The sequence below is a fragment of the Theropithecus gelada genome, chromosome 11 (genome assembly GCF_003255815.1).
Source record: "Theropithecus gelada isolate Dixy chromosome 11, Tgel_1.0, whole genome shotgun sequence".
Lineage (NCBI taxonomy): Eukaryota > Metazoa > Chordata > Mammalia > Primates > Cercopithecidae > Theropithecus > Theropithecus gelada.
In genome coordinates, this window is record NC_037679.1 from 29,720,414 (window position 1) to 29,747,239 (window position 26,826).

General features: G+C 37.7%; 1 protein-coding gene across 4 annotated transcripts in view; it reads right to left on the reverse strand.

Annotated features, from left to right (window-relative positions):
- The window catches only part of PTPRR (protein tyrosine phosphatase, receptor type R), a 285,083-nt gene that overhangs the window by 113,919 nt on the left and 144,338 nt on the right, over nucleotides 1-26,826 (reverse strand). For 2 of the 4 annotated variants that reach the window (XM_025403508.1, XM_025403509.1), the window contains 4 exons: nucleotides 19,638-19,751; nucleotides 16,548-16,703; nucleotides 8,869-8,979; nucleotides 493-761 (listed from right to left, as the gene is read on the reverse strand). In XM_025403508.1, coding sequence (XP_025259293.1) covers nucleotides 493-761; nucleotides 8,869-8,979; nucleotides 16,548-16,703; nucleotides 19,638-19,751 — 650 coding nt within the window. Of the gene's footprint in view, nucleotides 1-492; nucleotides 762-8,868; nucleotides 8,980-9,264; nucleotides 9,445-16,547; nucleotides 16,704-19,637; nucleotides 19,752-21,024; nucleotides 21,046-26,826 lie in introns of those variants that run through there. The other 2 variants (XM_025403510.1, XM_025403512.1) reach the window with 2 other exon arrangements.

Below are 26,826 nucleotides of genomic sequence, written 5' to 3' on the forward strand. Positions count from 1 at the left end.
ATTATAGGCATCAGCCACTGTGTCCGTCCAGTGTTATGGATCTTGATATTGAATGCTTGTTGTGGTTAAAAAATGAAGAGCTAAAGCCTTAAAAAAAAATTAATCCGTGGCATTGACTCCTGCCTGACTCCAGACAATGTGGGCTTTTGCAGGAAACACTGAGCTTGTTCTCAGTCTCTCTACCTACCAGAGTTTCATGACGATTAAACAAGATAGCATCTTGTGAGGTCAGTGAACTTGAAGATGAACTTTGCTTGGATCTACACCATCGTGGATCTAGACAAGCTTAACAGAATCAGACATACCTAACAGATTTTATCTAACGCAGTTGGATTCCTTTGGGAGACAAGAAACACTACTTCGTCTGACTGCCCATTTAGTGGTGAACAATTCTACCCAATTATGTCAATCATTACTACTTCTTTCTTTTTTAGTTGATGAATACTCTTTTTATAAAAAGCCACACATAGGGGATACAGAACAAGCTCTTACCTCTCCTGAAGTCCTATGGGCTTCATTTTGAAAGGAGAAGGGCAGACGGAGGTAGCGGTGGTAGCTTTGATCTCAGGAGCACCTCGGCCTTGAGGGTCCACGACAACATTCAGTACCTTTGGGGCCTGCTCAGGTTGGACCATGCTGTGGACAGTCTTTGCCTCAGACAGTGCTGGCTGTAATGTGATGGGTGATAGGTGGATCTCCTGGTTTTTCTCTTTATCTTGTCTTAAGGAAAGCTGAAACCTCTCTTTTAATCTGTAAAGAATCTGTAGAAGGAGATATAAAAAACTCCTGTCACATTTTCTCACACTAAACAACAGAGTATGATCTTCTCCATCCCACCCTGGCATACAAACCAAAATAAAGGCTTAACGATAAAGTAAACAAAGCCCTGTAAAAGATGATTTCTCAGTTTCATGGTACTGAGATTTTCCTCAAGACAGTATACTTGGTATTTCTAGTTATGCTGCACATACGTATCAACTAATTGTGCACATGAATCTGTTCCATAAAGATACATTCAAAAGTAAATTTAACTAATTTTATTAAAAATGCCAGAGGTTAGTTTGGTCACATGGGGAAATGGTAGGCTTATAGAAGGAATAACCATAAAACACAGGTCTACAACATTTGTAGAAATGGAGATATGCATCCAACATGGCTTAGTAGAAAAAAGTAGTCTTGCAAATATTAATAAGATGATAGTTATGCTATAAACCACTATTTCTTATGTTGGTAAATCTCTGCATTAGTCATATATCAACTTGAGTATCTGGTAAATACTTGACAAATTAAATTTAGGGTATCTATGAAAGAATAATTTGGACAACCAGAATTTTTACTCTTACCACTTTGCCCTCCTAAGTTTTAATATTTAATTTAATTTAACTTAATTTTGATACAGGATCTGGCTCTGTTGCCCAGGCAAAAGTGCAGTGCTGTGATCATAGCTCACTGTAACCTGGAGCTCTCCTTAAGGGAAAAGACTATGCATCTATGAGATAGAACTAGAAATGCATATTAAACATTGAACTCCTAGGAAAAGACAGACATTTTATTGTTTTTTATGTCAGTTCACCTCCTTGTAATCTGGAAACATTTACACTGGTGGTATTCATTGACTCTGGTAGGGAAAAGTTAAAGCTTAAAATTTGAAAAAAGGGTAGGTTTGGAATATTCACATGATAAATGTTAATCACATGAATGAGAAAGAAAAGATGTCTGATATTAAGTAAAATGTCTTCTTACTTTTATTATAATTACTTTCAAGCAAATGTAATGTGTTTTCTTTAAGCTATAGGACGGAAAAGACTGAAGATAAATGCCTTTATCATGTGCATAGTGTCTAAGGTTTTTAACTTACTGCTTCTCTTCAGTTTCCGTGACCCTCATGGTGTAAAAGCAAAACCTGCACTAGAACAGTATCAATCAGATGATACATATAGTTTAGGCTTACTGTGTTCAGCTAAATATTTAATTACTAAATGATGAGGCAACAGAATTTAAAATATTGTTTAAGTTGCAAGAAAGTTATTTTCCCAAATGTAGAAAAAATATATCAGTACCTTTACAAAAATACGTTTAGAAGATAAGGCATATATTACATATTTTAAGCTCTTCACATCTAAATATAATATGCATATCAGAACATTTACTTGCCTGTTTATACTTGGATTTTGGAGAAATATGAATGAACAATGAAAATGGGAAAGCCAAGGAAATCTTGACCTTCTCAATTGTTCTTGACAGGTAGCTTTTATATTAGTGTAAAACCAAGTCTAGTCCAAAGTCCTTCCTTACCATTCATGAGCTTACGTTTTTGAGGAGAAACCTTTGTAACATATTTTCCAATCAGTCATCTGTTTACTTCATGTCTAGTTACAGGTCAACTTTGCAACCTGTCTCCATGTAGTATGTGTACAAACTGATTTCTACATCTTTAATTAGGGAAAAGTAGAACCTGCAGAATGTATGATGTATATAAGATAGTGTTTAAAAATACTCAAGAGATTGGACTGTCTGAAAAAATATGGAAAAAAATTGAAGACATTGCTACTTGGCAATAGGGTAGTTGTCATGAAATTAAGCTGTAAGGCAGTGATTCTCAACTGGCAGGGATTTTGCCCTCAGGAAACGTTTGGCAGCTCTAGAGATATTTTTGGTTGTCATATTTTCAGGGTGTGGGGGAAGGAGAAGGGAAAGGGTGCTACTGGCATCTGGTAGGCAGAGGCTAACTACCTTTACAATGCATTGGAAAAGCTCCCCACACACCCCCGCCAACAGAAATAGTAACTCCGAAATGTCAGTAGTGTTGTTGGTAAAACCCTGGTGTAAGGGATCACAAAAATTTTGTGGTGTAATCTCCTCATTTCACATTTAAGTCCTGAGCTGTTGGATGATTTATGGAGGGTTGGAAAGAAAACCTCGAATCTGGGTTTTCTGACTTCCAGGTATGTGATCATTCAACTCTATTGTTTCCTCCAAATTCTCATGTCCTTCTTTGAAACCTCTTTCCAAAAGCATCTGGAAAAGTGTGTCAGAGATTTTTCTCTGCACAGATTGAGATCTGGAATACAGCATATGCATATTTCTCTATGGGAATTCACTTTGTTTAAAAACTCAACCGAAAAGCTTACCGTAGCAATGGCAAGTCAACATTTTGCCTTCATCTCTAAGAGCTTGTTTGACTCTTGGACTGGAATAAAGTCATTTAATAATTTAAAAAAGGAAAAGAAAACAGATTATTGAATGAGAGGAGTGGCAAAACTCAAACTATAGCAAGAGAAGGAAAATAATAGTGGGAACAAAAAACCAGAGGAACACAGAAATGGGAGGAAGCTAAAAAAATTCTATGAAGCTTTTTTGTAGCTTAAAATTTTCGTTAAAAAATCTCATGAGTAACACAAAACATTCTGTTTGGATTAGAATGTGTTCAGATTTCAAAACAATGCCACCAACCACTAGTCTTTAACATTTGTTCTTTACAGTATTTTACAATTAGTTCTGAAGGAGTTCATTCACTCTTTTAATTTAATAATCCTGAGCCAATCCCTACTACATTCCATAAACAAGATATTGTAGATGCAAAAGCAACACAGAACTCTGTCTTCTGGGAATTCATAGGCTTCCAGAAAAGATAAATGTGTAAAAACTATGTCCAGTACGAAGTACTAAGTGCAAAAATAGAGGTGTGCCCACAGCACACAGGTACACTGTGGCACACATTTACCAGTTCCCTCTGGGTAGAATGGCTCTGATAAATACAGCCATTCGCATCTGCTACTGGAGTTATTTGTGGTCAGAAATACATGTTCACAAGACAGTGATAAGACTAAAAAAAAAAAAAAAAAAAAGACCAGTTTGACTGCTTTATGAAAACAAATGGAATTATGGTAAAGAGCCCCGACTTTCAATTTAGATAGACTTGGTTTTGAAGTTTTACCACTTCCTACTCCGCCACCCCCATACCCACCCATTGCATGTTCTTGGTCAAGTCATTTATTTTTTCTGAATCTTAGTTTTCTCATAAGTAAAATTAGGAAACTAAAATATGTTAAGCGTTTAGTACTAGGCAGTAAATTTACTACCAGTTTAGTACCAATAAGTGTGCAATAAATGGAAGAAATTAATTTTTATTGTTATTACTATTCAGACAGTTGTGTTCTTCTTAATACAGAAAAAATTGAAAATTAGTTTGAGTTACATGCCTACTTAACCAATCATTCCAGCTAGGAAGCTAGTCCTATTTCCCTTCGTTCCGAGGGATTATATATAACAAGTGAGAAAATTATGTCCACCTTTGACATGTATTTATTACCTGATGTTAAGGCTATAACAGGTAGTTCAATGTAGCATTTCTTGCTGCAGCTACCAGACTACAACTAGAGAAACTCTTTCCCTCCCATATGGATGACTTTCCTGTGCGTCTAACATGCCAGTGCTTTTATTGATCCAAATGACTATTTTCATGTGATTTCTAAAACTGCTTTCCAGAAGCAATCTGGCCTGTAGACATCTCTAGCTACATTTCATAAATGCCTTTGTACTTGTCAATAAACCTGCAAGGACATTTGAATGTCTAATTTAGATGATAGATGGTGTTCTTTCTATTATTTGTTCAAGTTTAAGAACTAATTCTTCTTAGTAATAAGTTTCTTTCATCTAAAACAGACTGAATGGATTGGAAGTTGCCCACACATTTTTTCTTGGAAAACTGTATTTTTCTATTTGTCGCTCCACCCACTGTACATTCACATTTGTGAGGTGCTAAATAAGTCACATATTTGAAAATGTCATGCCTGTCTAATTTTATGCCTTGCAACATTTTTTTTGGTATTTTAAGGAAAGTAAACAATATGCCACTTTTCAAAAATTTTGCCAAGTCTTATGTTGTTGTTACATAGCACATACAACCTTCCATTACAGCAATTTACCTATATAATTTTATAATAAAACCCACGCTTTTCGCTTCTATGGCATATAGGAAGGCCAATGCAAATGGAAGCACTTGGTTTTTCATAAATATAATCAATGCCGGGGGAAAATTCTGAATTATATCTTTCCTTTGTCACGGAATCAACAAAATTATGGGAAACAGAGTTGGAATACAGGTGTTTCAGAATCACAAAAGTGACAGTACAAGTCTCACTGAGAAATGCACGTGAACACTTACTTTAAATCAAGCTTATTATCAAAATAATTTGAACATTTAGAAAGATGAGCTTATTTTAGACAATCACTTTGACATGTCCCTAAACATGAACTCTTGACTCCTCTGTGGTAAGTTACATCAGATAAACTTGGCTTCATGCTAATCCTATTAGGTAGTACCTCTTTTCTTGTGAATATGAACTTCCTGTCTGTGTGTTGCCGGTTCCTCTGTTACTTTTCAGAATTTGTTTTTATTTATATATTTTTCAGAGACAGAGAATCTGTAGCCCAGGCTGGAGTAAAGTGGCATGATCATAGCTCACTCTAACCTCAAACTCCTGGGCTCAAGTGCTCCTCCCTTCTCAGTCTCCTCAGTAGCTGGGACTACAGGCACGTGCCATCAGCCTGGATAATTTTTTAAACCATTTTTTTTTTTTTGTAAAGACAAGGTCTCACTGTGTTTCCCAAGCTGGTTTTAGACCCCTGGGCTTATGCAATCCCTCTGCCTCTGCCTCCCAAGTGCTGGGATTACAGGCATAAGCCACTGCACTTGGTCCCCCTGTTACTTTTAAAAGTGACTCCTTCAAATTAAAATTTGAGATAGTGTTTGAAATCCACCTAATTATTTCTTTCATTTGTTTAAGAACTATCCGAACACACTCATCTCCATTCCCAACGTGTCCCTTTCCCAGGAAATGAGAACATTTCCACACAGGCAGGGAAACCAAATAACCTAGGAGTCATCCTTAATTTTACCCCCGTTGCTGAGAATTGGGACACAGCAAGTTTTGTCGGTTCTACTTTCAAATAGATCTCAATCCTTCACTTCTCTCCGTCCCCACCACCCACCCCTGTTCTATGCCACCAGCATCTTCCTCATCGGGATATTGCAGAAGCCTCCAGAAAGATCCTCCTCCTTCCACAATTCACCCCATCCTCTGTCCACCACTTTCTACCAGAAGAAAATGTGATCTTTTAAACACACACAGCAGATCACATCAAGGCTCTGCCTAAAACATTCTTCCCCTCGAGCCTGAACAGGCTAAGCTTATTCTAATTGCACCCACTGTACCCTCTGCCTGGGTATGTACCCTCACATATTCACCCGTAGGTCTCAAACATCTCAGGTGGCTCTGCTCCACTCACTCATTATTATGGTCTTTTCTTCATAGCATTTATCACTATTTGATTTTTTAAATGAATATACTATTTTTTAGAGCAGTTTTCGGTTTACAGAAAAACTGAGCAGAAAATGCCATGTTCTCACATACCCGTCTTCCCTACCTCTTCATTTTCCCCTGTTATTAACATCTTGCATTGGTGTGATTCATTTGTTGCAACCGATGAACCAATATTGATGTATTATTATTAACTAAAGTCCATAGTGTAGGTAGTGTAGATTAGGGCTCACTCTTCATACATTGTACAGGTTTTGACAAATTCATAATGTCATGTATTCATCATTACAGAATATAGAATAGTTTCATTGCCCTAAAATCTGCTGTCCTCCACCTAGTCGTTCCCTTTCTCTGAAATCTCTGTCAACCACTGATATTTTCACTATCTCTATAGGCTTGACTTTTCTTGAATGTCATATAGTTGGAATCACATAGCACGTTCACCATTTGATTTTTTAAAAATTAACTTAATTATTTTCTGTGTCTCCCTCTAGAGTAAAGACTTGAAGAAAACAGGGATCTTATCTGTCTTGTTTTCTCCTTGGCCCACAGCACCAGCAAAAAATAGGCCCACAGAGAATATTCTGCAGGAATCTGTTGATTGAATGAATAGATGAATCCACCTGCTAACCCAATAGAGAGCCATCACCTATACTTCTGAAATGCTCCTTTCTTGATTTGTTCTAATAACGTTGGAGCCGACTTCCCTAAGTTTCTGACTTTTACATTGATGTTTTGCAAATTTTGGGAAAGGAAGAGTCATCCTCTGGCTCCAAGTAGTTGAGGGTGTGACTACTATAGGTCCTTTTGCCACGAGACCAACATAGGCATTTATCTACTTACATCGGATACATGAGCACGCCCTGAGTTAGAAATGCAGACTCTGAAGCACATTCTCTATGTTAATAGCAAGCTCTGCTCTGTTTCTGCTGCCCTTTAGTACTCAAAGGCTGGACATGAATCTGCTTTCCCACTTCCCTCCTTTTATCCTTGGCTTTGCTCTTCTGAATCACATCCATTGATCCCCTGAATATTTTCCACTTTTATCACTTTCAATTCCTTTCTATTCTCTTCCTCCTCTTACCCTTTCTCATCTGCAAAGTAGAAAAACACCCTAATTGTGACTGACAAGAGAGGGAACAGCACTTGAGATTTCCCATATGAAGGAAAGAAGAACCACGTATATTAAAGTGCAATTAACCATAGCAAGGAACTACATCTTTCAAAACAGAGATGCCCAGAAGACTATGCCATAATTTCCCAAAACCTCAAATTTTCTCTCTTTAAAATCCTTTCCTCTTAATCTCTACCATGTGAATATAAAAATCAGGGATTTTTTTTTACTCAATTCTAAATTATTCTTTTATTTATTGAGTCACAATTCTTAGAATTTTTTTTTTCTTAATGCTTGACCCACAGGAGCTACCTCTGAATTCATTATGATGGAAGATTTAGGGTACTTTTGTTACTTCACGTATTTTAAACTCTAGAAAACATGCCCATCTTCACTCTGTTTAAGACCGTGCTTGTTTTATATCCTCTAAGTTTAGCCCATGCAGCCTCTGTCTTTCCAGACTGAGCCTCAATCTAACAGTAACCTCTTCCCAGTAGGGGGAGCAGAAATAAACAAAAACCAATAAAACACTTAGCAACATTGTTGATTGTGGAGAGAAATAAGTAACAATGACTTTTGGGGGGCACTTAAAAACTAAGGAAGAAGTCTTTATTTAAATGTGCAAAATTAAAAAGAACATAGCTCACAAGGAAAAAGGACATTAAAACCTATTTGTAAACTCTAAATATTATACTAGATCTTGAAATTTCCAAGAGTAGAAAAATCTTATTCTACCCTAAAGATACCGTTAATTCATTCAGTGCCAAATAGTACTGCTTAATTTAGTGGGTTGTTTATTTTGGGTTCTATTTTTAAAATTAGATATACGCTTTTAAAGGCTACACCTTATTACTTACAGAGCTATTCCAGCATATACATTTATACTTTTGTACTATTTATCCACCTTAAAAATGAATTAGTAGTCTAACTAACTTAGCCTTTGAGGGTATAATCATCTCCTTTTCATAGAATGCTTCCAAGGCCTTTTAAAAATAAGGAAATCAACCATTCCTTAGGGAGTAATCTTGTCTCAAAGACATATTTCTTTTTAATTTTTTTCCTGAGTTCCATAAAGATGATATAAAAGGAGAAATAAAGTAAACCCAAAGTGTGCCCGTGAGACTTTACTGACTTTGGGAGGGCTTCAGTGACCTCAGTAAATCACTTTGTAAAGCTTCGTTCTCAGAGTTGATCAAGTTACTAAAAACTGCATTGCAATTACAGCCTTATTATTCAGGTCAGCATCCTTAATTCCATAAGCTCTCCTTTAGCAATCGCTCTAATGTCAGATATGAAATATTCCTAATCTAACAGGATCATAGTCTTGCTTCTGCTCCGAAGCATTTTAACATTCATCTGAATGGCAATGTACCCACTAATATTAAGCAGTGGGCTCAGCAAAGAATAAAATATACAAAGAAGCAAACTTACCATCAAACACGTTACTATAATAACAAAGATGCTGAGAAAAATGACAACAGCATAAAATCCTTCTTTGCTCCAGATTTTGTCCGCTTCATGCTGCCCTTGTAAAACATTTTTCTTTAAAAGCAAAACAGAAAGTCCGACGTTAAATGAGAGCTTGAGAAAACTGGCGTTCTTATCAGACACTAAACGTATTTTTAGCCTTATTCCATTCAGTGTAGTGCAACACACCTACACCCCCCGCTGCCAGAGCTGCTTCTCAAACTGATCTAAGACAACAGACTGCCATCCTTATATATCAGGAGATTATTTAGTCTCCTATACAGGAGCAAGTGTGCCTGACATGGCATCCGCAGGTCCCAGGCTTTCTAAATATCCCTCAGCGTCTCTCTTGGAAACTACCTGGTTCATAGGTAAGAGAGGTCTGTTCCTTTCTGTGTGGAGGAAATTGTTTCTTAAGATTTCCTTACTCTGTTTTAAGTCCCCTCCCACAACATCAGCACCCTGGATTACGTGCTGTACTACCGTTCTTTACTTTTAAACAAAAGTGAAAGAAGTGCAAACAAAAGCTTGTGGTGCATTAATAAATACAGCAATAATGCCAGGATTATTTCCTTCTTTTCTTTCTTCTATTCACACCTTTTGTTTTTAAATGGACTCTATGCTGTCAAAACCTGACTAAAATATCATCTCAACAATATATATTGTTAGAATATCACATATTTTTCTAAAGTAATAGGGAACATTAAAAAGTTCTGAATTATTGGCAATAAAAGGTAAAACACATAGGTTTATTTTTATTTGTATCATTTTTGTTCCACTTTGGGGGTGGAAGGGCAGAGAAGCATGAATAAAGTGTGCATGACTCTATTACTTTTATTTCATTTTTTTTAAAGAAGCACATTGACTAAAATCCAATCTTAGAATAAAATTAAGTTATATAATTTAGTGACAGTATAGATTTACAGTTAATGAAGCTAACTTGAAACCCAAGAGTCCATGATGAGGGAAACCATAGAAAGGCTAAATCAAGTCCAATGCTTTAACTCATCTAAAAGTTCATTTTGTTGAAGGTTGCCTTTTTATTCCCTTTAGTGAGAGTACATATCTGTCCTTGGATATTGTTTCCAGTGATTAAGAAGGCCTTGAGTAAAACATGCCTTGTAGGTGTCTGAACTTTGAAATCATTGCTAATTTATTTTTAAGGCTTTAAAAAAATAAAATATATCCAACATTTATAAATCAGACAAAAAAATTTACCTTGAAAAATATTTTATGAGAACTTTCATTCTGGAATGCAAGTGTGTTTTGGTGGGAAGATAAGCAAGGCTGAACAGAGAAGATTTTTGAGTTCAATTGTGATTACAAAAAATATTTGGAGAAAGCCTTTATTAATTGCTAAAGAAATCAGGATTCTATTTCCCTTACTTGTAAAACATTGATGTGCTCACTAATTATAGTATAAATAGTATCTGGCCTACTTTCTAAGACATAAATAGATGCATAGATACAAGAAATGATTTAGACATGTATTTTAAAGATATATAAATGATAAATCGATGGAGAATCTGAAAACACTTGATTGATAAAATGATTAGAAACCAAGCATCCCGCTGCAAAAAAACTTTGGATTCAAGTGACAAATCTTCTTTCACCTCTTTCACGTTAGCTGTATCTTTTTTTTTTTTCTTTTTTTATTGTAATGTCTCTATAAGCATAGCTGGAAACTAATAGAAAACTCTTGCAGAAATCAGGTATAAATATGGAAATGAATTTTTTACGGGCAATAAAATAGCATCCATTGTTTGCTATAAAAGCAAACTAGTTAAGCCTTCAAGTAGGCAGCATAAATTTGTCAAATTTAAGTATAAGGAGTTGAGCTTAAGCCCATGTAAAATTTGGATAAAAAGGGGTGGTTAGGTGGGTGGAAAGAGATTTTGTGTTCCTAACCTGATTTGGTTCATTTTTTTTTCTTGCTGTAGTTCTACAACTCCTAGAATATCAACATGTTCCTGTCTGCTTAAGACAAACCTGTTTTGTTTTCTTTTATAACTGAAGCAGTAATGATGAAAGAATTAACTCCCACCCTCCCATCCCCCACTCCCAGTTAGCAAGATACATGTTTTAAACTCCTAGAACTTAGTCACTGCACTTTCTTGGTAAATAGATCTCTTTCTGAGTCATGCTACTCCTGCTGAACACTACTATATTTGTACAGAGATCTAAAAAACTTGATAAGGGCAGGGTAATAAATAGAAAAGTTTGTAGTTAAGAGCTCACAAATCAAGACTATAATTTACAAGAATCTTCAATCTAACCTTTGCATAGGGTTAACCTCATGATTTTTATATTTTGTCAGGGGGCCGAGGGTTGAATAATTCAGAGGCTCTGTTGCTGGGTCAAGCCAATGCCACTATATCATCTTTGTGTTTTATTATTTCATAGCTACATTGCTTTGCCCTTTAACTTAGTTGCAGTGAAAGAAGCTGATAGGTTTTATTATTTAAAAATGTGGGCAGTTTTCTGTATAGTTAACAATGACTTCTCTATATCCTGTTTAATAATTTGATGCACTATAGCTCATTCTTCTTTTTTTTGTCCTTTCTTTCTCTCTTTTTAAATATTTTAATCAATTCTGATCTCAGATGTGGAAGAAGATCCCAAATGCTAGGAAAGATGATTTAGAGATACAGAGGATCTAGGAGATACACCTCTTTTTTTTTTTTTTTTTTTTGAGACGGAGTCTCGCTCTGTCGCCCAGGCTGGAGTGCAGTGGCCGGATCTCAGCTCACTGCAAGCTCTGCCTCCCGGGTTCCCGCCAGTCTCCTGCCTCAGCCTCCCGAGTAGCTGGGACTACAGGCGCCCGCCACCTCGCCCAGCTAGTTTTTTGTATTCTTTAGTAGAGACGGGGTTTCACCGTGTTAGCCAGGATGGTCTCGATCTCCTGACCTCGTGATCCGCCCGTCTCGGCCTCCCAAAGTGCTGGGATTACAGGCTTGAGCCACCGCGCCCGGCCGAGATACACCTCTTTAAGAGAGACCGGAAGAGCACAGAATAAGAATGAAGTGCAAGCGTTACAAAGTAGCTGGTTAATTTGATTGACTTGGCAGATACATGAGATGTATCCTATAACAACATGGCTTTGTTGGCTAATGCCAAGCTTCCACTGTACTGTGCACAATGTGAGCAATTGTTCTGAATGGTCCAATACAGGTTAAGATTGATTATGTGGCTCCTCAGCACTGTATGGCTAGGTCTATACTAATTAAGACTAGAGTACCTGCTAGTGTTCCTAGTTTGAAGGAATAATCATTAAACTCACACATTATTGTTTATATTTATATGTAATGGTTTTTTTTTTTTTCTTTGTAAATATTTCATGAAGGTATCAGTTGGCACATTGGACTTTTATTTAAAGAAAGTCACTTTCTCCTTTGAAATGTAAGATTTGGAAACTGGAGTAATTTGCAATTGAACAACAAAATTCCTGAACCATTTTTAAAAATGTCAACACAGAGTTTACTGTTTTAATAGGTATTTAATTCATTTTGTAAAAACATTTAATTTCATTTTCCTGGGATTTTACTTATTAGGCAAGAGGAGGTCTAGTTTTATCTGTATGAGTGCCTATAATGTTCTAGATATCATATATAAATATATAAAAGAAATAATGTCTTTTCCTTTAAGAAACATTACAAATGAAAACAGATGACTAAACAAAAACAGTTTTCTAGTTGGTATTTTTTTTTTTTTCTCAAGAGTCATTTTCAATTTAAAAAATCAAGCATATGAAAAAGCAACAAAAGCCATATCCTTCCATGAAAGTAATTAATGTAAGTTTTGAAATAGATGCTTTGAGACATCCTTCATGATGTTCTGTAATTCATGCAAAGGATGAAAAGCCAAAATACCAATGATCCTTTTTTTCTGTTAATGTATATGTTGCCATAATATGTTATAATTTTAAGATTAAAATGTGAAAAAATGGGTTGAGGCATAAGTTGTTATAAAACATTAACCACAGAAAACATGAATAAAGATGTAAGAAAACTCACAGAATATCATTCACCAGTTTTAAGCAACTATCAATCAGTATTTTTGCAGGGCTCCTTTAGGTTGTATCTATGCCAGGCGCCTCCCTGCTGGGGTGCCTGCTTACTACAGACAGCTTTTTCCTCTTTCTGCATTTAGAGATTCTGGCCAAAGGTCAAAGGGTAATAATGCCTGGCCCCTTCTAGGAGTGCTCAAACAAAAGGTTCAAACAATCCGTCTGTCCTTCGTGATATGCTCCTTATATCTGATTTGAATACTTCCTCATCTTCTGTAATGCATATTTTCTAAATTCTAGATTTCTAGATTCCAACAATTTTATGAGAAACTATGACATTTATCATCAAATACGCTTTTATTATTCAAGTGTAGTCTATTGTGAGCTAGTAGCTCTGTGAGAGGCCATTATGCTAAGTACCTCACCTTCACTGGACTGGGGTATATTGGAGGACGCCCAGGTACTTGCTTTAAGTCAGCTCTTTTTGCATGGGGAGCTTCTTTTGGTTTGCAAATCTGAGTGACTCAATAAGTTGCTCTATTCTTAAAGCCTTCAGAATGGCTTTTAAACTCAGAATAAAGCAACAGGGAAGGCCATTTATATGATTCTCTAAAAGCTTATGGGAGGCAGAATATATTTATCCAAATGGTCTTTCTAAACTTTAAAGAATTGTCCTAGGCAAGATGTGTACCAGTCAGTCTGTGAAGGGCCTGGACTGTGGGAATGGGGTTTGGCTTTGTGCACAAACAGAACTGCTTCAGATTCAGACGTGGGCAGGGCTGGGAGGCGCCCGGTGGTTCACCTCCTGCTGACCCTCTCCTCTGGCCTCTCCAAAGCATAAGGGGGTCTCTTCTCCAAGGCTCCCATGGCACAGTGTAGTAACTTTATTGATAGTACTATATTCTTATCTGTTTGTGTCATATTTGCCCTATTAGTGCATAAATTCATTGAGAACAAGCATCATTTATTTATTTGTTTGTTTTCTTATGTGTTTATTTTTCTGGCTTTAGGTATTAACTAGCACAGTACTTGGCTATTTGTTGTTGTTGCTGTTTGTTTGTTTTGGGGCAGGGTCTTGCTCTGTCACCCCGGCTGGAGTGCAGTGGCCTCATCATAGCTCATTACAACCTTAAACTCCTGGGCTCAGGTGATCCTCCTGCCTCAGCCTCCCAAGTAGCTAGGACCACAGTTACACACCACTATGCCCAGCGAATTTTTTATTTTTTTATTTTTATTTTTTTTGGTAAAGTCAGAGTCTTGCTATGTTGCTCAGGTTGGTCTCAAACTCCTGGCCTCAACCAATCTTCTAGCCTTGACCTCCCAAAGTGCTGGGATTGCAGGCTTGAGCCACCGCACCCAGCATGACTATTTGTTGATTCAGTTTTGCTGTTTGCCCATTGCATGCCAGGCACTAAATGAAGGCAACGAAGAAACAGATCAAATGACATGTCACAAACACTCAAAAAACCCACAGTGTAGAGATGAGCCTAAAGACTAACACGGGATAAGGAGTTTTTGTTTTAAGCTTGACGGGAACACAGGGTAAGGAGCATCTTTGTCTGTGGAGGCACAAGGTACACAGTAGACTGATCTTAAGAAAGAGGTATGTAGATGAGTCAATATATACGAAAGCATGGAGGAAGGAGAGAGTATGATGTATCACAGATCTATCAAGTTTAGAATTGCCGAAATGTAAACTAGGAAAGTGCTGTTCAACAATTATAAAGCCCAGCATACAAAGGACCATATACCATATTAAGAAATCTATACTTCATTCCATAGTATTTTGAAAGCCAAAGAAGAATCATGAAATTAGGAGGGCATGACCAAATTTATGTTGAGAAAGATTACTTTGGTGGCAGGAAAGAAACCACATTGGGTGTGTTGGGAAAGAGAACAGAGAGAGGTACAAAACCAAATGCAGGAAGACCAGTTGGGGGTGGTTGTGACAGTCATGGTTCAATGATGACATATATTCTCATTGTTCCAATTCATCCTGCATTCAAATTACATTTGTCTGCTACCTAGTCTGTGTGAGAATTTCTATATACACTTTAAAAATTCAATCCATATTTCAAGTTTATAAGTGCTATACCCATTTTGGATTTGAAGAAACTGAGGCTCAGGGAGGTTGACACCATGCAAAGGCAGACAACCTCACAGAGATTAAATGGTCTGCCCATGGTCCACGCACATTTTACGTGTGGCTTTCGGATACAAACTCCATCTGGGCTCAAGTGATCCTGCTGCTTCAGCCTCCCCAATAGTTAGGATTACAAACATAAGCCACCATGCCCACCCAGAGCTTTTTATACCACACCTGTGATACTTACTAAAATGAGACGCAGTGTGATTTACTGTAAAGGCAAATAGATTAGGGATCAAGATATCTAGATTTTGGCCTGGGTAGGTATTTAAGACCAGCCTGGGCAACATAGCAAGACCCTGCCTCTGAGAGAGAGAGAGAGAGAGAGAAAGAGAGAGAGAGAGACCTAGATCTTAGGTGGTGCTTTATGCCTCTCTTGTTCTGTCACCTTGAGAGAGTCACTTAATTTCTATGGGCCATACTTTCTGTATCTACAAGGTGTTACATATATTCCCTCCAGTCTAATTTCATGATTCTATGAATAATTGAATTACACATATTTAGGACGATGATCCTTCCAGTAAGTTTGTTAGAGCGGGATGGAGTAAAAGAATTGGAAAGGAGATTAAATCCATTCAGGAGTGAGATGGTGGAGGTGGTAGAGGAAATTTTTTAAAAGTGACAAATTTGGAAAATACTATGAAGAAACATCTATAGTTCTTAAGACTTAAGTTCTTAAGAAACTATAGTTTCTTCAGCAAAAGAAAAATCACATTTCAGGCCGGGCGCGGTGGCTCAAGCCTGTAATCCCAGCACTTTGGGAGGCCGAGACGGGCGGATCACAAGGTCAGGAGATCGAGACCATCCTGGCTAACACGGCGAAACCCCGTCTCTACTAAAAACACAAAAAAAAAATTAGCCGGGCGAGGTGGCGGCGCCTGTGGTCCCAGCTACTCGGGAGGCTGAGGCAGGAGAATAGCGGGAACCCGGGAGGCGGAGCTTGCAGTGAGCTGAGATCTGGCCACTGCACTCCAGCCTGGGCGACAGAGCGAGACTCCATCTCAAAAAAAAAAAAAAAAAAAAAAAAAAAGAAAAATCACATTTCAAATTAATTTCAAATTTATGGGAAAAGGTGAATATCTGGTGACCATGTTGACAATGAAGACAATAAGGAGGGGGGCACCTGTAGAGAAAGAAATATTTACATGTATTTTTGTTTTTTTGACATATCAGTTTCAAGTGATCAATTGACGAACACATCTACATCTTCTTTCTTCTAGAAAATTTACTGGATAAGTCAAAATAAGGTATAAGGCCACAAAGTTTTGAAGAAGAAAAATGTCAAAAAGTGAAACTGTAATATGAAAATGCATTTCCTTAAGAAGTAAACATATACAATGTAAAGATCAGAGAATTCTGACACTCAGGGAAATTTTTATCATCAAATAACATACAATAAACAACTTTCATCTCAAAGCCTCTTGGGGTTGAATTACCATAGCATGCTAACTGTTCACATTTTTAAATGAAATGCTTCATGCAGCAACCTACCTCAGGAGAGACTTCTGTAATTCCAAACTGGGATAAACTTTGATGCAAAACATTGATATTAAGTGAACGAAGAACTTCCTCAGAGGGCAGAGCATCAGAAATTCCTGTTTTTCGGTTTATGGGAGACACAAACAGTTCAATACTGTTCTTCTTTCCCTAATAAAAGCAGAATATTTGTATTTGTTATAGACATTTTAAACAATTTTGGATAATATTTTAACCTTTCCTTTAGAAACATTAAAGGAAGTCAGAATTCTAGAATCCTAAAAGGCTTTGTGGAGATTACATTTATTAGTTATTCTCTGGTAGACTTAATATTACCAGTCCAAAGTCTAAAATCTTCAAATAACTTTCTTGCAATTAGTTGTCCCTCGCCTGCAAGATTTGTAATTTTATATTTCATTGCATGCTGATTCATTTACCATTCTATATTGTAATTTTTTTGCTGTAGATTGTTCATATGTTCCCTGAGTAATTATGTTTAAAGAAGCATTTTAAAATCAAATGAATTAAATGAAATCTGATGTAATAGTAAAATTACATATTAGACATCACCACTCTCTCTATTACTTTTGTAACTTGTGTTAATGTGAAGGCTTGGCCAGCTGAAGAAGATGGTGCCAGATGAACTTTGAAATCCTTTTCCTGATTCTGTTCTTCACCTCAAATGTATCACACATTTAAAATTGGTCATTTGGTAGAAATGGACATCTTGTGTAGTGATGTCATGATACTTTTCCTATTAGCATTACCTCATTAGCTGAAATGGAGTCGGAGAATTTCTTACCATAGATGTCTGATATTCTACACACACACACACACACACACACACAGAGCAGATAAAAATGACATGGCCATTGATAATATTATCTTTACAACTTACACAACACACTAATAGAAGGAAATTATTGTTAGCTTTCTTTCTGACACATGGAGTGCTCTCATGCTAGAAAGTTTTCTTTTAATGTGCGAATTTTAGCTGGGTATAAAATGAAGTATCAGTTTATTACGAGCAAGCCAGTAAAAGTTTTTCATGTTTGTAGAGAACAACAGACAATAACTAAATACTGATGTGAAACATGTTTATAACAATTTAAATAGTTTGTGACCTAATAACAACTACAGTAGGTACAGAGCACTTGAGTTGGGCGTAACATGTTTCTATTTACCTTAAATCTCTTATCTCATTTATTGCTCAAAACACCCCTAAGCAACGGGTATTATGATTATCTCTATTTTACAAATTAAACGTAAGTGGCTTGGGCACATTCACACAGATGGAATATGACCACACTGGAAATGAAGTATGGTTTTGTCTGTCTCCAAAACACAGGCTGTTAATCATCATGCTTTGTTATCTCAGGTATTGTAACTCTAGGTATTATAATAAGTACTTTTAACCATGCTACTAACATTCTCTGATAAGCATATCCCTTCCTCAGTCTTCCTCAGTCTGGCAAATCCCTCCTTCATCCCTGCAAACAGCTATTATGCTCATTAAACCTAATATATATAAAAGTATATCTAAGATATCTATATCATCTCTATATATATCTTAGCAAAATATATGTGCACAGGTTGATGCATATATATTTTTATATGTATATATATAAAATCTAGATCTAGATCCAAAACTTTTTTTTTTTTTTTTTTTTGAGATGGAGTTTCACTTTTGTTGACCAGGCTGGAGTGCAATGGCATGATCTCTGCTCACTGCAACCTCCACCTCCCGGGTTCAAGTGATTCTCCTGCCTCAGCCTCCTGAGTAGCTGGGATTACAGGTGCCTGCCACCATGCTTGGCAAATTTTTGGCATTTTTAGTAGTAGAGATGGGGTTTCACCATTTTGGCCAGGTGGTCTTGAACTCCTAACCCCCAGTGATCCACCCTCCCGGTCTCCCAAAGTTCTGGGATTACAGGTGTGAGCCACCGGGTAACCTTCACTCATTCAGGGGAATGTTGTATTTCTTCTTCTTGGTATGAGTTAAAACTTTTTAAAAGCTTGTTTACTTCTAGAACATTGTTGATTCACAGGATACAAGTTTTTATGAAGAAATGAAACAACTCACTCTCCACACACAGAAAAACTAAAAACATAAACCCCAAACTAAAACAAAAAGCAAATTCCCTCCATAGTGAATGCAGATTGATGCAGTAGAAAGCCAAGCTCCATGCAGCAGAAGCACAGCAATTTAAGGTCAGGGGAACGTGGAGTCCTTGCTTGGACTCCCACTGCAGTGGACATTAAGAACAATTTAAAACCTGCACAGTGATTCCAAAGTCCCTTTTCACATAAAACTGAGGTGACTAGCTTTTTACAAAGAGACAGTCATCTGATCTGAATTGCTTTTTTTTGGCCTTTGCTCACGCCCATTTTCCATGTAGTTGTATGATATCCAGGTTCCCAAACACCAAGGAAATAATGGATGTGGGTGATTGACAGACAGGCCTTGACTGTGCACTATACAACAGATCCTTTGGGTTTACTTTTTTTTTTAACCACTCAGATGCCCATTCAGGTTTTCTCTTGGTTTTCCTGGACTACCAATTCCTGCATTCCATCGGGGCTGCAGTCCTCAGGGTCAGTTCTTCTTTATTCTTTATTTAAAATGCCCGCCTTCTGCACTCAATGTCCATTTTTCTATTGATATACTTTAAAGGGTTTTAACAAATGATGTCTGGAAACTGCCTTACCTGATATAGAAGCTTTCACTCTAATGGAGAATATTTTCAGAGTAGTGCCAGGTTGGTAAGGCAAGTGTTTTAGACCCTTTCATACTTACCACAGGACCTAGCCTTGAACTATGACAGAGTTAACAAACTTCCGTTATAAAGGGCCAGATGATAAATAGTTTAGGCTTCATGAGCCAATCTTTTGTAACTACTGAACTCTATCACTGTAACATAAAAGCCACCATGGGCAATGGGTAGATGAGTGGATATGGCTTGTTTCATACAATTTTATTTGCAAAAACATGATGTGCCAGATTTGGCTCATGAGCCATACAACTATAGCACGAGCCCTTTAGTGATTAAAAACACCACACACACACAGCTTGAATTTTGGGAATGCGAAATGTGGGTATCTTACAATGAGGCGATTGATATGCACTTGCTGGGGTAAGAGTCCTAAAGCTGCAGCCACTCCTTGGCGGAAGATCCGAAGCAAGGTTATGTTCAGTTTGTTTACATCCATTTGCAGTGTCTGGAAAATAAGGACAAAAATAAATCCAAATTATAGTATTAATAAGTCTTTGGTTCAGGACATTCAGTTTTTGACTGATGACTGACCACAGTTTCTGCGACTCTGCGAAGTTTACAATAATAATGCTTTATTGCATTTTTTGTTAGAAATAAAATTATAGGAACATTGCATGTGAAATTTTAAATGGTATTAGTTAAAAAGATATATACACCATGGAACATTATGCGGTCATAAAAAGAATGAAATCATGTCCTTTGCAGCAACATGGCTGCTACCAGAGGCCATTATCCCAAGCGAAGTAATGCAGAAATAGGAAACCAAATACTGCATGTTCTCACTTGTAAGTGGGAGCTGAACATTGAGTACCCATGGACATAAAGATGAGAGCAATGGACACTGGAGACTGCTAGAGGAGAGAGGGAGGGAAGTGGGTGAGGTACTGCCTATTGTGTGCTGTGCTCACTGCCTGGGTGATGAGATCATCTGCACCCTAAACCTCAGTGTTATGATACAGTGTTCCCACATGGCAAGCCTGCACATGTACCCCCTGAATCTAAAATAAAAGTTGATTTTTTAAAAAAAGATGGTATATTATATAATAATGAAATTTGTCTAGTTATAATAAAAAGCACAAATGAATGGTCAATTCATAAAGAATTTCATTGAAATGTGCCTTGAATAATTTTGCTTTAGTTTAGTTCCAGATGACAGAATGGAATCTGTGGCCAAGTGTATTTCAGTTATTCATCTTCAATTTGTGTTCATACAAGTCACAGAGAGAAAGATGCTGTGTAAGTTCCATAAGGCCTGTCTTGGCAGTTTCTATACATAGTGATTTGCCGCCAGTGCAGGGCAAAAGAATGAGGTGCAAGAATACATTTTCAAACTCTGGTAAAAATGCCAGTGGTACTGATGATTTGATCTAAGATAAACAATTCTTATTCAGTTGTTTGGGCAAACACTCAACTTTCAGTTTGGTTAGGAAAAAATCTAAATATTAAAAAATTCCTAAAATACAAATCAAATTATGATAATGATATCATAATTATCATAATAGTAATAATAACCTTCACTGAAGCCCCAGCATGATTACTACACTGAAACCATGAAATAATTTACTGTATATATTTTCAAAAATGCCTCATTAGTCATTTGAGAGATACTCAAGGTAGGGAAACCAAATCTTCATGCATTTCTTTTATTCTTATAATACTTAATTCACTAATTTGAACATAGAAGGCTATCAATAACTGTTAAATGGCTGCAATATCACCTGTTCTGTAAAGCTAGGCATCCTTGTGAATACACACTTCTATAATAATGAGATTGGTTTCCATGTGCAATCTCCTATAGAGTAGGAACTCTTTAGGGGAACTTCCCTTAGTTTGCTTTAAAAAGAGATTAATACTGTTTCAAGCATTTATAATCTCATAAGGAAATACCATAATATATCCTCTATTTTGTACCTGCAAGTAGGTAATAAATAAGGGATTGGAAGCTGGATTAAATGCTCAATGCTACAGGAATCAGAGAGAATTTGGGAGGTCAAAAGAGGTATAGGGTTCCCAGTCAAGATGATGGGCCCAGCTAAAGCTCCAGCCTGCATTTCCACCTTAGGGTCTCTCAATGCTTGCATGGAGGCAGGGGCCCTAAGGTTTGGTTAATTTAGGTACCTGGAACTGGACTCCTTGTGAAAAATGAAGATCCAGAAAACGGCAGAATCATTGAGAAAGTCTACCTAAGAGAACCCAATAATAGGCAACAATTTGCTTCTGGGGAGGAGACATAAGAATGATGTTGGAGTATATAGAAAGCTATGTCAAACACAATCAGTAATACTTTAACATTTTTTCAAATTTATTTTTCTTAAAAGCTTAAAACAACAGAAATTTCTTGTCTTGTCATACTAGAGGCTAGAAGTCTGAATTAAAGTGTCAGCGAGGCCATATTCCCTCTTAAATTTGTAGGGGAGAATCCTTCCTTGCTTCTTCTAGCTTCTGGTGTTTGCCAGCAATCCTTGGGATTCCTTGGCTTACAGATACATCACTCTAATCTTTGCATCTGTCATTACTTGGCTCTCTTCTCCCTGTGTCTTCACATCATCTTCCCTCTGAGTCTCTGTGTCCAAATTTTCCCTTTTTATAAGGGCCTTGTTATAATGGATTAGGAGCCCTCCCTACTCCAGTAAGACCTCATGTTAACTTGTTACACCTACAACAACCTTATTTCCAAATAAGGTCACATTCTTAGGTACTGGAAGGCTAGAACTTCAACATATAAATTCTGGGGTGGTGGTGAGGTAGGATGCAATTCCACCTTTAACAACAAAAAAGTCAGAATTCTGAGGAAAGAAGTTGCTAATTTGTAGCCAGGGAATTGACCAAGAACTTTAGTAATTTTGCACGTTTTCTTTTAGGCTCTGAGTCAATACAAGTAGGAAGTTCAGCTGGTTCCCTGGGTGTTCATTCCTGGTTGGAGAGCTGTTTGGGAGGCTGGGAAGGTCCATCGGAAGCATAATTCTATTCCAGAGGTGGCTTGGCAGATGGAGCATATCATGGGTAAAGGCAGTGGTAAAGTCTTGGTGAGGCAAAAAAAGACGTAGATGAATCCAGACACAATTTGAAATAGACCTTTCTGTTCCAGGTTCACTTCTCAGCATGTCACAGAAAGCAATTCCTACTAGATCTGAGGAAAGTGACTTCTCTCTCAACAGAATGTTACCTTCTTCCAGAGAGTAATAATTTTTTATTAAATAAAAAGCATCTAAGGGTACAGAAGTGTTTGCTACATTATTTTCTGTATTTTTAATAGCCTAAATATGTATCCAATATATAACAGAATATTTTATTTTATTTTATTTTATTTTTTTTTTTTTTGAGGCGGAGTCTCGCTCTGTCGCCCAGGCTGGAGTACAGTGGCGCGATCTCGGCTCACTGCAAGCTCCGCCTCCCGGGTTTACGCCATTCTCCTGCCTCAGCCTCCCGAGTAGCTGGGACTACAGGCGCCGCCACCACGCCCGGCTAATTTTTTTTTGTATTTTTAGTAGAGACGGGGTTTCACTGTGTTAGCCAGGATGGTCTCGATCTCGTGACCTCGTGATCCGCCCGCCTCGGCCTCCCAAAGTGCTGGGATTACAGGCTTGAGCCACCGCGCCCGGCCCAGAATATTTTAATGCAGAAAGTAAGACTTGAAGCCAACCTTAAAGGACAAGTAGGATTTGGAAATGCAGTGATGAGGAAAATAGCATTATACTGTTAAACACAATAGACGCATCTACCTGGCATACCTGGGAGACTAGAAATACTCAGTCCACCTGGTCATCCTGAGAAATAGAGGCTTCCTTTCATCTGTGGCCTGTTTTCATCTCTACCAGACTGCAGAAGCTGCCATTAAAGATGAGACACTGTATTGGAGACTCTTGTCTACTACCCTTCCCTTGCAAGGTCAAAGATGGATTCCTTAGTTTTCTCAAATGGTGATGAGTAACCTCTGTCTCACCAGCAGTGTTTGTCAGGCAGGGTGAGCTGGCACACAGTGTGCCTGAATCCCCACAGGCAGGATTTGGAGCCAATTGTCTACGCTGGGAACCCACAAGGCCCCTCAAGGGGGTTGTGTACACACTGGAGAACTCAATTCCCAAGGCCATGATTAACTTGAGGCTTGTAACTGTGGAAACAGTATTAAAGTCTCAGACTGAAATGGTAAATGGGAAGTGAAATGGGAACTAAAGATTTAAAAATCACTGAAAAAAGACAACTTTGCAAAAATATAAAAGCTGTACATTTGAAACAGAAATTTAGACTACCCAACTATAGTGAAGAAGTGAGTTGAAGTAATTAGTTGAAATTGAAATCATCTGGTTCATTGCATCAAAACATTTGAATGGGCTGGGCACGGTGGCTCAAGCCTGTAATCCCAGCACTTTGGGAGGCCGAGACGGGCGGATCACGAGGTCAGGAGATCGAGACCATCCTGGCGAACATGGAGAAACCCCGTCTCTACTAAAAAATACAAAAAACTAGCTGGGCGAGGTGGCGGGTGCCTGTAGTCCCAGCTACTCGGGAGGCTGAGGCAGGAGAATGGCGTGAACCCGGGAGGCAGAGCTTGCAGTGAGCTGAGATATGGCCACTGCACTCCAGCTCAGGAGACACAGCGAGACTCCGTCTCAAAAAAAAAAAAAAAAAAAAAAAACCATTTGAATGATTTTCCTCAGTTCTCTGCTTGCCTGCGAAAAGTTGCATTGATTTTGTAGAGCATGCACAGATTTCTGACTATTCCCCATAAAAATAGTGATGCTAAAATATAGTACAGACAGATATCTACGTATTTGAAGGCCTAATATGTGCCAGACATTATATATGAGTGCCATTTGAGAAAAAGAAAGGATTCTACACAAAAATGAGAATTTTATTTTAGACAAAATAAAAAATATATGACTTTATATAGTTAGAAGATATATGCTACCTTCTTCTCTCTGGATAGATGCTAGAAATGCACAGCCTCTCCTCATCCTATTATGTGAAATCGTAACAAGTGTGACAGGATATACATTTTCACAGCAGTAACAAGGCAACAGCTTTCAAGTTGCTGTACAACATTCTGCGATATATTTTTGTTTGGACTCCAAACCTGTTTGGTCATTTCTAACATTTAATGTACAAATGATTTAAGATTTTAATTTCGAGGCCGGGCGCGGTGGCTCAAGCCTGTAATCCTAGCACTTTGGGAGGCCGAGACGGGCGGATCACAAGGTCAGGAGATCGAGACCATCCTGGCTAACACGGTGAAACCCCGTCTCTACTAAAAAGTACAAAAAACTAGCCGGGCGAGGTGGCGAGCGCCTGTAGTCCCAGCTACTCGGGAGGCTGAGCCAGGAGAATGGCGTAAACCCGGGAGGCGGAGCTTGCAGTGAGCAGAGATCCGGCCACTGCACTCCAGCCTGGGTGACAGAGCGAGACTCCGTCTCCAAAAAAAATAAAAAAAATAAAAAAAATAAAGAAGATTTTAATTTCGAAGAGATTAAAATGTTCTTTCCAAATGCAAATGGTAAGCCACTTTACAACAGTAAATAATGTCAAATAGTTACTACATAAGAACAATTGGGTATTTTTATTGTTATTACAAATATATAAACACACAGAAAAAAATTAAACATACAAAACTCAAAGACTTCCAATTCTACCTATATTTAAATATAACCGGGCCTCTGTCTTGTTAGATTCCTTTGTCAGTTCCCCACTACTGTTCCCCTCCACAAAGGAAACACTACTTTATGACAAGACTTTCTTTGTTTGGTCCCCAGACTGTCCACCAAAGTAGTTAAAGCCTATGGGCCTTAGGTACAAATCGAGGTGATAGGATTGACGAAATGTAGCACTTTTAGGTATCAGCATTATGTTTGAATTATAAGTATGTGGTTGGCTTTTAGCTATTTACTTTTTAAAGGATAATTGAATCATTTTTGCCTGGCAGGGAGGCAGTTAGTCCCCTCCTGAAGTTATTAGGCAGCCTGGTCTTTCATTTGGTCATACCCAGTAAGAGTCATGACCACACCCAGTGGTCCAGTTAGGGGTCAAAGGCCAAATGTCCATCTCTCTTCCTAAGAGATGCCTCAAGGCTCCTTAGAGAAGTGCTGTCTCAATTCCCAACAGCCACAAAAGGACCCAGCTTCCTTGAGGACCAAAGCTTGCTAGAAGAAATCCACCTACTTCTTTCTAACTCTAATGTGCCCCTCAACCCTTTTTTTTTTTAAACCTGGAATCTTTAACTCCATTCTTGGCCAAGGAGTTGGAATGGCAAGAGATTTCCAGGAATAAAAGCAAATGTTCTCTGTATATGCCTTTGAACTGAATAGAGGACCCTGACCTGTCAGGGACATTTTATACTTTCACCCTTTCCTTTTTCACAATTCTCTGCATTTGTCCTCTGCTATTAGTCACAGGCTAATTATTTTTATTTCTATATTACACATTTTCACCTTTCTCAGGGTCTTACACCTGCTTCCCTCTTCCTAAACATCCCACTTATACTTCAAACTTAACATTACTCAGACTGAACTTACCTTTCTCCTTCTTCCTATCCACAATCAAATTTGCTTCTCTTTCTACACTCATGTAATGGAATGAGCTATCATATTTGGGTACCATCCCGACTCTTCCTTCCTTATTCTTCACACCACCACCACCATGACATCCAATGAATAGTCAAGCTCTGTCTATTCTACCTGCTAAATATTCCTTGAATATTGAACCCATATTCTCTTTATCTATATTTCCATCATTTTAGTTCAGATCATCATCATGACTAACTGGACTATTTGACTAGAATCCTAATGGGTTGCCAGTTTTCTGTGGTCTCTAATTAATTCCCCATATGGACATCATAGTTATCTGTGTAAAATGCTATCCCAATCAAGCTACTATTCTGTTCAAAATACTCTGAGAAAATCTCATTTTCTAATGAATGATCTTTAACTCCTCCATTCACCAAATTTGCCCTGTCCTTCCAGTCTTAACCTCTTACACCTTTCTACCACACACGTCATACTCCAGGCATCCCTAAGGTTTATTCAACACGCCACGTCCTTTTAACATTGTCAGTGCACAGGGGGATCAGTGCTAGGGGCTCTTCCTTCTCCTTGGAGACTCAGCCTTTTTGCTACCCGGAATCTTTAGCTCCAGGTAGAAGAGTTAATGATTCCAGTTCAAGATTCATGGTTGGCAAAAACCATTCTGTCAGCCTTCCCTGACTTCCCCTTCCTTTGTTGTTCCTTTCAGTTCTTCAATAGTACTGTGTTGGACTTTAGGATTTTTTTCTTTACATTTTCATAATAAAAATATCATGCTTACTACAACAAAATTTAAGGTACAGATAAATATATGGTAAAAAGTGAAAATACGATTCCCCTTCCTAACCCTTCATCCTAATCCCCAGAAATAACCCTGCTAACCATTTCTTGTGTATACTTCCAAATATTTTCTATGTGTACATGGTATAAACCTATATGTATATATCATACATAATATATATCACTATTAAATACAAATAGGATTGAACTATACATTTTGTTCCACAA